Here is an 11490-nt window from a genome sequence, read left to right on the forward strand (position 1 = left end):
ACACACACACACACACACACACACACACACACACACACACACACACACACAACGGGCGTGCTTATACCAAGTTTCTGCAAACAGATAAAACACTAAGGTGAGGGCTGGTGATGAGATGGCTCTGTGGGTAGAGGCGGTTGATAACCTGAGTTCAACAGGCTGCACCGAAAGGGTAACTCTTGAAGGTTGTCATCCTCAGACCTCTCCATGCATGCACACCATGTGTGGAGAAAGCCCCACTCCATGTAAAACACACATGTAACTATAGCAACAACAATTCTAAAGTGAGACCTAGAGAGGGAGTGAATGTTTTTTCTTGAGCGGCTCAGGGGCAAAACTCTCCTCAGTCACATGTGTGAGCTGTGCCTCACGTGGTCACCTCTTCCTTGGCATGACAAGTTCCATGTCCCAGCTCCTGGTACACCCCCTGGCTTGAGTCTGGCCTTGGGAGCATCTCTCCTGCTGAATCTTTCCCAGGGTTCCATCCTGAGCAGCACTGGGTGTGGTCTGAAGGGCAGTGAAAACTACGCTTGTCAACTTATCCTTGGCTTTGTGGCCGGGGGCATGGAGTCCAGTCCTAACATCTGTGTGTCTGTGCTGTTGGACTGATCGCTGTGGTCAGCCCTGCTGCTGGACCTAGATTTTGGTCCTTGGAGTCCACGTTCTTTGTCAAATTTTTATCTATTCCCTTGACTTTTGTATCCTATGTTCTTCAGGACCCTTTTCAAGACCTGAGTTGTACCTACTTAAGGTCCCTTTATCCAAGGGTTTCCACTTCAGGATGCAGATTTGCGGGTGGGTAGCAATTCACAAAAAAAGACCAGCTGACTTATCCCTTTGGCAGATATCTGCCCCTAGGACTTGCAGTGATGATGATGATGATTACGATGATGATCATAAATGTTATTCTAGTCCCCTGACAGATCCTAGTCTGTACAAAATATTAGGGGGTATGAAAGTTGTGGAAGAGTGGTAAGTAGTAACAGTACTAGTATACAGATTAAAGAAGAAGAAGAACAACAACAACAACAACAAAACAAAAAACAAAAATCATTCAGGAATTCTGTAACTAGGGCACAGGAGGAATGAGTGACAGACAGTAGTAGTCAATGTATGCCTTTTTCTACCACCTTCTACAAGGGTTTCCCTCGGAAGAAGAAAACTCAGCACCCTGTCAACAGATCTGCTTATTCATGAACTAAAGGACCTTCATTTTATCAGCAAACACCTCTGTTATCTAAGCCCTGTACCCTTCCCCCCAAACCCTCAGCTCTAAGAAGCAAATGCATCAAGGGGCTTAAATAAAGCTTCTGCTTAGGTTATAGCGCCATCGTGTGGCTTGCTCATTTCTGGGTAGGTTTTGCCCCATTGCTGCATTTGCCTGCTCTGTGTTCTCAGAGGTCATCTGTGTGAGTGAGAACTTTGGCAGGAAAGCAGCAGGTCATACAAGACATTGATGGGCTTCCTCTAGAAGCCTGGATGTTGCTCATGAAAGAACTTGTTTAGCCCACACTTAAAATAGATTTAAAAGGATTTTGATTAATATCAATAAAATTACATTTATTTTTTGTTTCCCACGTTTTGTAATGTAAATTCTAGTTTTATTCAAGGTTGATTTGAAGGGAATGCTGGAAAGGATGCTGAAGAAATACACAGGCTTTACCTGCTGCTTCCACAAGCGTGGGCTCTTTCCACACAAGATGTCAGTGGGACTTTGAACATTAGCATGGTCAATGCAGGGAGGAGAACAGAAATTGGTTCCTTGTGCTTAAAATATCTCAGTTTTGTTCCTTCAAATGAGAACAAACCAAACCAGCACACTGTGTCAGGATAACAACCAAGCTGAGCTCCTCTTTTGATCCAGGGCCTAGTGAGTGATGACAACAGCCTGTCCTGCTTTTTGGGGTTCTTGTGGGTTCTCGTATGCGTAGCCCCTCAGCAAGAGGTCACTGCATGAAGGTCCCCAAGTAACTGAGTGTAGCAGTTGGGCCTCTGCTCAGACGTGTGCCCTTGGACCAGTCCTGCACCCCTGACCATTTGTAGACCAGAAGAGCAGGACTCACAGAGAACTCCTCCAGACACATCACGGACCCTAAGAGCCAGAACGTGTTTTCAAGCCCGGACTATTGTGCAGGCCTGTAAACCTAGCTACTCTGGACACTGCATCAGGAGGACCACAGTTCAATCGACAAGACCTGCCTGGGCTCCAGAGCAAGTCTGAGGCCAGCCTGTGCCATGGAGTGAGCTGATTCAAAAATGAGAAGTAAAAAGGAGAGGTGGGGATATAAACCAGGGGGAGTGCTGGCCTAGCATGTGTGAGGCATTTGGTTCAACACACACGCACGCACGCACGCATGCACGCACATATGCATGCACACGCACACACGTCCACAAAATAGAAGACAGAATAAGGTATCAAGATCTTGCTTATTCTTTAGGGATAAATCAAATGCCCTCCAAGTTTCTCCTTCCTGCTCTGACTAAGGTGTAGGGTGTTGGAAAGTGTGGGGAATTTGGAGCAAGGTGCAAAACCTAACTCCTCTTCTGCTCAGAACCTCGGTTTTCCATCTGTACAAAATGGGGTAGAAAGATCTGCCTTATCTGTTTTGATTGCTAAACCAGAGTCCAGTCATGAAAGCCCCTCTGCAGATCACTAATCCCCTGTTCCCTTCCTTCCTTTGCCAATTCCTTTAATTTAAAATTTTTACATTATGCTTACTTATTGCAGAGGGTGAGCGCTTGTGTCATGGCGTGTGGAGGGCAGATGACAAGGAAGCTTATTCTTTTCTTTCCCCATGTGGGTTCTGGGAATCAAACTCAGGCTATCAGACTTGGTGGCTGGTGCCTTTGTGTGCAGAGCCCTCTGACTGGATCCTTTCCTAGCATCTTACAACATAACTTGATGAAACACGAGATTCTCCTTGACGTTTTCTTCCGCACTTGGCCTGGTTGAGTATGTATGTGTCTTGCAGGCAAATGCTGTGTTCCTTTACAGTGTGCACAACAGAAAATTTCCCTTAATAACAGCATATCAAAGTGTTTCCGGGTGAAAGAATGTATTTTGGGCATGCGCAAGTGAAAGGGAAAAAAAAACACAGAGCACCCCTAGCCAGCCTGGAGTGCGTGGCTTGCCTATCAGGAAGTCTGGAGCAGACACTGGCAACGATATGGAGCCCAGACACTGAACGCGAGTATACCGACTTACAGAGTCGTCCATTCCCAGGAGGACCAGCAGTGGAATGGTGGTCATCCCCCCATGGACCCACTCCTGTAGAGACACAAAGCCATCCTTGTCGCAGTCCATTCCTTGCAACATCTCCTTCAGGATCTGTGAAATGCCAAGGACCGTGGTTCATTCCCACCCTTTTCCGGATGCCTCTGCTCTCAGTGTTCTCTCTGCTCTTGTCTTACAGTTTCCGTTTCACCCGGTTCCCTTCTTAGTCAGAGTGATCAAAATGACAAAGGGCCAGCGGAGACATTGGGGTTCTAAGTCCAACTCTGCCCTGCCCTGACCTTAGGTGGCTCACGCTAGCTCTCTGGGCTCTAGGTCGCTCATCTTCAAACAGAAATAATACCGCTGTGTTTACAGAAATGCATGAAAAAGGTTTAATCTACCACCTGGTACACGGCGCCCGCCAGTGCGGTTAACACTAGCAGCTGATAACTGACAACTTTCCCCCAAACTGTTTGAGGCTCTAACCTCTGTGAATTTCTGTCAGAAAACTGTCTCTGGTGGGAAGGTTGGGGGAACTGTGATTTCTCCCGTGTCTACACTTCCTTCTGCTGCCTTAAGTATCTTCCTTATTGGAGAAATGGGGGGTCCAAGCATAAGGCTCCAAAGAAGCTGCTGGGGAGGTCGTCTGGGGGCACTGCACAGCACACAGCTAACCATTGCACCCACATCCCAGATGTGCCCCACTCTCTCTCGAGGAGGCTCCCCCTGGAGTCAACTGTGCTTATAGGAACTCACAGGCCTGAGCTCCGTGGGGTCCCACTCCAGGTACTGCGCGATATGTAGCATTTGGTTCACAATCTGATCCATCTCCTAGAAAATACAAGGAGAGAAATCATCAAAGGGAGAAAACCAAAGTTGCTGTTTTTGTTTTAATCAAAATAAGAGCAAAACTCAAAATCAAAACTAATGGGAAGGCGGGCAGGGGGGGGGGAGGTGAGGGAAGGTGGTGTGACATATTACCATCCCACAAGGGTAGCGGTTTTCTCTTGTCTTGACCACAAAGGCCACTGGCTAGTGGATGCTTACAGAGCATATGTAAACCAGAGCCGCAGAGAGCACCTGGAACACTGACTCCAAGCTTCTCCCTCCTTCCACCATTCTGTCCTTTGACCCGAAAACCACAGGGAATCTTGAATTTTGTTTTCTCTTTTTTTATCTCTTTCTTTCTTTCTTTCTTTCTTTCTTTCTTTCTTTCTTTCTTTCTTTCTTTCTTTCTTTCTTTCTTTCTTTCTTTCTTTCCCTTTCCTTCCTTTCTCTCCTTCCTTCCTTCCTCACTTCCTCCCTCCTCTGTCCCTCCCTCCCTCCTTCCTTCCCTTCCTCCCTCCTCTGTCCCTCCCTTCCTTTTCTCCGGTAAGTTCTGTGAATGCAGATGAAGACAGGCCTCTTTTTGCTGTTCTTACCACTTACTCTCTGTTCCCACACCTCAGCAGTAGGGCTCTGTCTGTCTGCCTTTGGAGTCAGGTTCACGTCCCGTGTTGGTCTTGGCTCAAGCACTGATTTAGATTTAGTTCAGTATCTCCTCGTTCCTTTGTATTCTACTGAACCCCAAGCCTAGACTTTGGCGAACAGGAGGCTTTGAAGGGCTTGTTTGCCCGATGGATCACCCTTTTGGCACCAAGGCCTGTCTCTACTTAACATGCTACCAACATGCCAGATGCTGGCAAGTCGGTGCCTAGAGGGAGCCATGGGAACACTGCACTGTGCTGGCGAAGTATCTGGTGTCAGCTAGTGTCTTTTGTATGGATCCTACCTAACATGTGCACAGTGAGATTGTTCTAGGAGATGATGTGGGCAAACTGAAGATTAAAAAGTCTTACTTCCATCATGCAGAATTTAGGGCTAAGTCCAGCAAGCCAAGCCTCAACAGCCATTAGCTTTTAAAGATACATTTTATATTTAATGTGTGTGTGTGTGTGTGTGTGTGTGTGTGTGTGTGTGTTTGTGGGTGGTATGCATGTGAACACAGGTACCTGCAGAGGCCAGAGAAGGGCATGGGATCTCCTGGAGCTGCAGTTACAGGTGACTGAAAGCTGCCCCACATGAAAGCGAGGAGCTGAACTTGGCTCTTCTGTAAGAACAGCATTCACCTTTAACCCCTGCGTCATCTCTGCAGCCCCTGACCCAGATACATAGCCTCTCACTGTCTCGCTCTCTCCCCCACCCCTCTATTCGTCTCCTCTTCCAGCTCATGCTGGACCTGAACTGGTGATCCGCTTGCTCCAGCCTCTTGCATGTGAACAAACAGTACTTTACTCAAAGGGAAACAGTGACCTCCAGCCACACCACAGGATGGGCAGTGGATGAGCGCAGTGAAGCGGGCAGGACGTTTTAATGGAAAAGTGCGTGAGTCTGCTGGGGTCCAGGGTTCTGTGAGATAACGTGGCTTGGGAACTGAGAATTAGACTCAGTAGAGTGGTCTAGCTTCAGGAAGAAGTAGGTCCCCACCTACCCTGGCCGAGCCACATCTGTAAGGCAATGGATGGGCAGGTTCCATTGTATGCCGTGTTTTGATAATGGTGCCGACAAGCTGAGCTTGCCCAGTGTGGGTGTTTAAAGCAGCTAAGGAGGAACAGTGCATAACGGGGACCCTTTGGTTTGGAGGAGATTTTGTGTAAGGTGTGTGATGGAACTTTTAAACACTCAAGGTCATTGTGCAGTTTGTGTCTCCCTGGTTCTGGTTAGCAGCAGAGGGTAGCAGGAAGCTGAGGGATGCAGGGAAGGGACAATGTGAAGGGAGCCTATTCTGATTCCCTCCTGGGTTGGGGAAGGAGGGCAGAACAGCGTACTGAGTGTTGGTCAGCAAACTCATGCCACACAAGCAGGCAGGAAGCCCTGTCCAGCTCGTTCCCAGCAGTGGCACACCTGTTGTGGAGACATGACTTCTTAGCCACTGGGATTGTTCGCAAAGGAGCTGGGATATCACCAACCAGGGATTCCAGGGGTTAAGTCGAGTCAGAGGACTCTTTTGAGACGTGTGTCTGTTGGCCAGTTTTATCTTAAAATATGTTCCGGATTGAACCGGTTACCACTTGAAGTACTGTGTTCCACCTGCAGGTCTGTGCCCTGATTGCTTCTTTAGGTCTCTGTCTGGTGCACCTGCTTGTGGCCTACTTGATGTGGTCTCTAGAATGATGCCTGAGATGTCTAAATACGTCGCTTCTGTCCCTAACCTTGGATGTCTCCTCATTTCTCTTGAGGTTAAGGGAAACTTCACGTGCTGGCACCCTGCCCCCACTCACACACACCATCTGTGCTCCCATTGGTCCTTCATTCTGGCTTCTCTTTTGCTCACTTGCTCTTCTCTAGCTAGCCAGGTTTCCATTGCATCCTCCAGCATCTTGGGGAATGCATCAGGATTTGCACTCAATGTCCTCTACCTAGAGGGCTCTTCCCCGAGACGTCACCTTCTCCAAGTCTCTGTTCTGGTGTCCTTCCCCAAAGAGGCCTTTCTTGACAACCCTTCTGAAGGCAGCAACTCCCTCCAATGTTTCCTACTTCCTTTGTTTTTCTTCTTAACAGACGTCTACCCAATATGCGTGGAAGTCTATGCATATGCATTTTCTACTGTACGGTTTTACTTTTTGCAGTGCTGGGACTGAACTGAAGTCTTAGGCTAGGCAAATGCTCTCTGACTGAGCTATATTCCCAGCCCTATTCCTACCCCCTTTTATTTTGAGACAGGTACAAATGATTCTCCTGCCTCGGCTTCCTGAACACTGGGATTTTGGGTGTGCTTCACCGTGCCCAGATCCGCAGGTATCCGATGCTGTGTAGTGATACCTAGACTAGAATGAAAGCGGCACGAGGGGACAGGATGCTGTCATTTGGTCACGATAACGCATCCTCGGCTCCCTGAGTAGCACCAGACATTGTAAACCCTCAGTAAATGGATGCTTGTGGTCTGCCAGGGTCTGTGCTTGTCTCATTGAAGACCACAACCCCCAGAATGCAACAGTGTTGGAGAGGCCACAGGATGCCAGGGTAGGGAGAGTTGGCATGGCTCATTGGCCTAGTGGACTTATTTCCCCTGTCTGTCTGTCTGTCCCTCTTTCATTTTCTTCCTTATCCCTCCCTCCCTCTCTTTTTCCTTCCTTTTCTTTTCTGATTTCAGTTAGCCATACACACTTCAATCTGAGATCCTTACTGTTTGGAAGCCCTGGCAGTCAGTCATGACCACCAGGTTTGGATCCAGGGCCTCCTTCTTTCTTGGACTTTTCTCTCTCTAGCCCTCCCCTTGCTCTCTGGTCCTGACCTGTTCTTGCCTCCTGCTGAAGGGGTGAGGTGTGGGCACAGGGTTCGGAACAGACAGGGCCAGGTGGGCTCCTAAGCTTGGGTAGATAGGAAGCTCTTCAGTAACCTTCCTCTTCTCTTCTTGCCCTGTCTTGTTGCTTCTCTGCTCCCCCACTCTTGACCCCTGGGTCCCAGCAGGAAATTTCAAGGGAAGTTACATTTGATGAAAATAGAAAATATCTCCCTATCCTGATATTGTGTAGTTCCAGGCTTCTCGGTCTGGAAGAAGGAACATTGGACTCTGTGCTCTACAGGCTGACTCATAGGAAACAACAGGCAGGAACTTTGTTCATGATCTGTATCCCAGACCCGCAGTTCCTGTAGGTATGGAACTGGGGTGACTGGATGTTCCCATCACTGTCACTACACCCCTACTTTCCCCAGGGCTTTGTTGAAGTGAAAGCTTACCGCTTGGTCTAGGAGTCCGTTTTCATCAGAGTCGTAGAGACGAAACATGACTGCAAGAAACACACAGGTTAGGCCCAAGGTGCCTTCCAGGAATCAGCACGGTTGATGTTCTACTACGCCCAATTTTAGCCTAGATCTTGGCAACATCGGGGCATGGGCCGTTACAGACAGGTAGCCCTCTAAGGGACAGCTTATGACTTCCTTAGGGAAGAGGTGAAGCAAGGGAGAAGAGTGAAGCCCCCTTGGTTTTGGACCCTTCTGAGCAGCGACTCTGTGGCACATGAGATCCAGGTCACAAGTGGGACTCCCTGGAGAGCATGCATGTCTCTCGGTGTCACCTGGACACAATTTAAAAACCCAGCGGCTGGGTGGGCAGAGGCACCAAAATTAGAGCGGGACTTTTGCCTCCACTGCGCACAGACGAGTGCAGAGTCAGGCACCCTGCCTTCTTGGTGTGCGCGACCGCATCTGGGATAGCAAGGAAGTTATTCTCCTTCTGGGGTCAGTCACACTATCCTTAAGATGGAAACTGTAGTATTTCTTCTAAGGGATCATAAGGATTAATGGCTATGGCAATCGATAGGTCTGGGAAGGTAGAAAGCATTTGATAAATTATTTCTCTTCATTTTCTTTTATTAGTGAACATTTACATATGACATTTCTTAGGCAGCAGATATTGCTGTATGCATTTAATTGTAATGACCCTGTCCTGTGTAATAATTACATGAAGCAGTTGCTGCTGCAGCAGCTACGGGACATTAAAGATGTTGACTTTTCTGAATCACCCTTTATCCCAAATGCTAGGAACCAGGAATGGTTCAGATCCATGGAATTTTTTGTATTAGGAAGTATTTCATATAAATAATCAGATATTTTAGGGAAGGGGACATTATCTAATTCTAAATTCAATATTATATTATATAATATTTCTCACATACTTTCCATACATAGCCTTCAGGAAATTTTAGGTAATATTTTTAGTGTATCCCAATTTGATTGCAATCTAACACATGAGGTCAGACGTGAAAATTTTCACTTATGACGTAAGTAAAGTCTCAAAAGTTTTGGATTTTGGAGCAAGCGTCAGCATGTTGCCTGGAACTATCTTGTTAGCCACAGGGAGATGAAGTAGACAGGAAGGTCTGGGAAGGATTGGGACTAAAGACTAAGTGTTCACGGACACAGTTACATTCACCCAAAAATGCAGAGATGTGATCTCTGGGTTACTGTGTTCTCAAAAGTAAGCAGGGCAGGGAGTGAGCTAGACATTTCTTCCCTTGCATGCCATGTTTAATACGCTCACCCTGCGGGAGTCCCGGTCACTGCTCAACATAGGCTGTCTGCTCACACGATGCTACTCTTAGAAAATCGTTTGCCTCCAGATGTCTTAAATGCCCTGCACCGTGTTTGTTCCCCCTGCCTGGTATGTACCTGACTAGAGTTTAAGTTCTTTAAAAGTAGGGTCATAGCCTTCTCATTCTCTCTGGTGCCTCAGAATATTCCAGCCAGGGGCACACAGTACATGCTGTGTGACGGAAAGATCAGAGCGTCCACTAGTATTGTTCCAGGACAATGGGGTCACGTGACCCGTGTTCAGACACCTTTCTTTTAACCCTCCCATAGTTTCACACGTGTGAAATGAGATAAGCATGCCAGCCCTTTCAAGGCTATTATGAGACTGACAAAAAGTGAGAAAATGGATTCACAATACTTAGCAAATAAATATATTGTGTTGCGCTGATGGGAGGTGCTCTTGCCTTGACACTAGGTGGAGTTTCAGGGATGGCGTCCAGAAAGATGCATGCTTAGTTCTCAAAATAGAGACACTTGTTTTCAGTCATTAAGACGAGGGTATGATTTAGACTGATAGGATAAAAACCCAAACCAGTGACAACGCTGAACAGTTGATCCTATCTGCACCAAAGATTGTAAGGGAAAATATTAGCAGAAAATGGAGAGGGAGCAAAACTTCAAAGGCAGTGAAGAGAGATAATGGTTAATGACGGTGTCTGGGCTCAGTGGGAAAGTGAGCCAAACAAACTGTGAGCATCCATGGCTAACTGGGGGAAATGTGAAAGCTGGTTATTTCTGGCAATAGTGTGATAGCATTGTATTTGAATGTGACAGTAGTGTTGAGTTTTCACTTAAGGACGATTGTGATCTTAGAGGTATAGATTGAACTATTTCCCGACGAAATCACGTGATTCTGGAGTCTACTTTGAAACAATCAGAGCAGAGGGATTGGGAGGGGGTGTATTCCCAGAGCAAGAGTGATGGTGTTAGTGCTAATGGTGGAGACTGTGGGGCTCACACATAGTGTTCGCTGAACCCGCTGCCATTCTCTGAAATTTTCTATATTAAAAAATATTAGACAGAACTCCAGGTAATCTCTCCTTCACAGACCGCCCCCTGTCCCTCAGTGCTTGCCCAGCTAACACCCAACCGTCTTCTTCTCTGTCCCCATAGCCTAGCCTCCAAATCCAACAGAGGACTCTTGGCTGGACCAGAGCCACACTGGCAGCCAGAACTCCGGCTCCCAGCTTGAGTGGAATCCCCTTGCTTGGTCAGAGGCCAACGTGGGTGGGGACTCCAGCCAGAAGACCAGAAACCAAGAATCAAAACACCCACCCAACAAAGACAAACTCAGAAAGTGGCACCTAGACCTACAATCACCCCAACCCCAGGTGTCTAGATGCCAATGTAAGAACATATTCAATAAAAGCCAAGGCAACATGTCACCACAAGAGCCCAGCAACCTACTACAGCAAACCCTGAATATTCCTACATAGTTGAAGCACAAGGATATACCTAAAACCAACTTGAGGAAGATAATAGGGGTCCTTAAAGAGGAAATGAATAAATCCCTTAAAGTAATCCTGGAAAACACAACCAAAAAAAATGGAATAAGTGAATTTTTCTCTTAAAGAAAGAGAATTTTTCTCTTAAAGAAAGAGAAATTTTTAAGAAAAATTTTCTCTTAAAGAAAGCCAAGCAAGGGGGCTGGAGAGATGGCTCAGCTGTTAAGAGCATTGCCTGCTCTTCCAAAGGTCCTGAGTTCAATTCCCGGCAACCACATGGTAGCTCACAACCATCTGAAATGAGGTCTGGTGTCCTCTTCTGGCCTACAGACATACACACAGACAGAATATTGTATACATAATAAATAAAAAAATAAATATTTAAAAAAAAGAAAGCCAAGCAAAAACAGACAGATGAAGAAAACTAATAAAACTGTTCAAGACTTGAAAATGAAAATAGAAGCAATAAAGAAAACACAAACCAAGGGAATTCTGGAAAAGGAAAATCCGGGTAAGTGTTACAAGGAGTGGGGCCCCTTGTTTATCCCTGCTGCCTGCTAGCTTAGCCCCCAAATAACCACTCAGAAACCGTATTAATTAAAACACTGCTTGACCATTAGTTCTAGTTTCTTATTAGCTAATTTTTACATCTTAATTTAATCTGTGTATTGCCATGTGACTGTGGCTTACTGGCAAGATTCTAACCCGTGTCCGTCTCAGGCAGAAGATCCAAGGCATCTCCCACTCTGCCCTTCTTTT

At 46.7% G+C, this 11490-nt stretch overlaps 1 protein-coding gene across 3 annotated transcripts in view; it reads right to left on the bottom strand.

Annotated features, from left to right (window-relative positions):
• The window catches only part of Dgkg (diacylglycerol kinase gamma), a 211389-nt gene that overhangs the window by 113502 nt on the left and 86397 nt on the right, over positions 1 to 11490 (bottom strand). For all 3 annotated transcript variants that reach the window (XM_013351586.2, XM_005344741.2, XM_026785221.1), the window contains 3 exons: positions 7934 to 7983; positions 3971 to 4045; positions 3206 to 3328 (listed from right to left, as the gene is read on the bottom strand). In XM_013351586.2, the coding sequence (XP_013207040.1) occupies positions 3206 to 3328; positions 3971 to 4045; positions 7934 to 7983 (248 nt within the window). The remainder of the gene's footprint in view (positions 1 to 3205; positions 3329 to 3970; positions 4046 to 7933; positions 7984 to 11490) is intronic.

This window comes from Microtus ochrogaster, chromosome 2 (genome assembly GCF_000317375.1).
Source record: "Microtus ochrogaster isolate Prairie Vole_2 chromosome 2, MicOch1.0, whole genome shotgun sequence".
NCBI classification, from domain to species: domain Eukaryota; kingdom Metazoa; phylum Chordata; class Mammalia; order Rodentia; family Cricetidae; genus Microtus; species Microtus ochrogaster.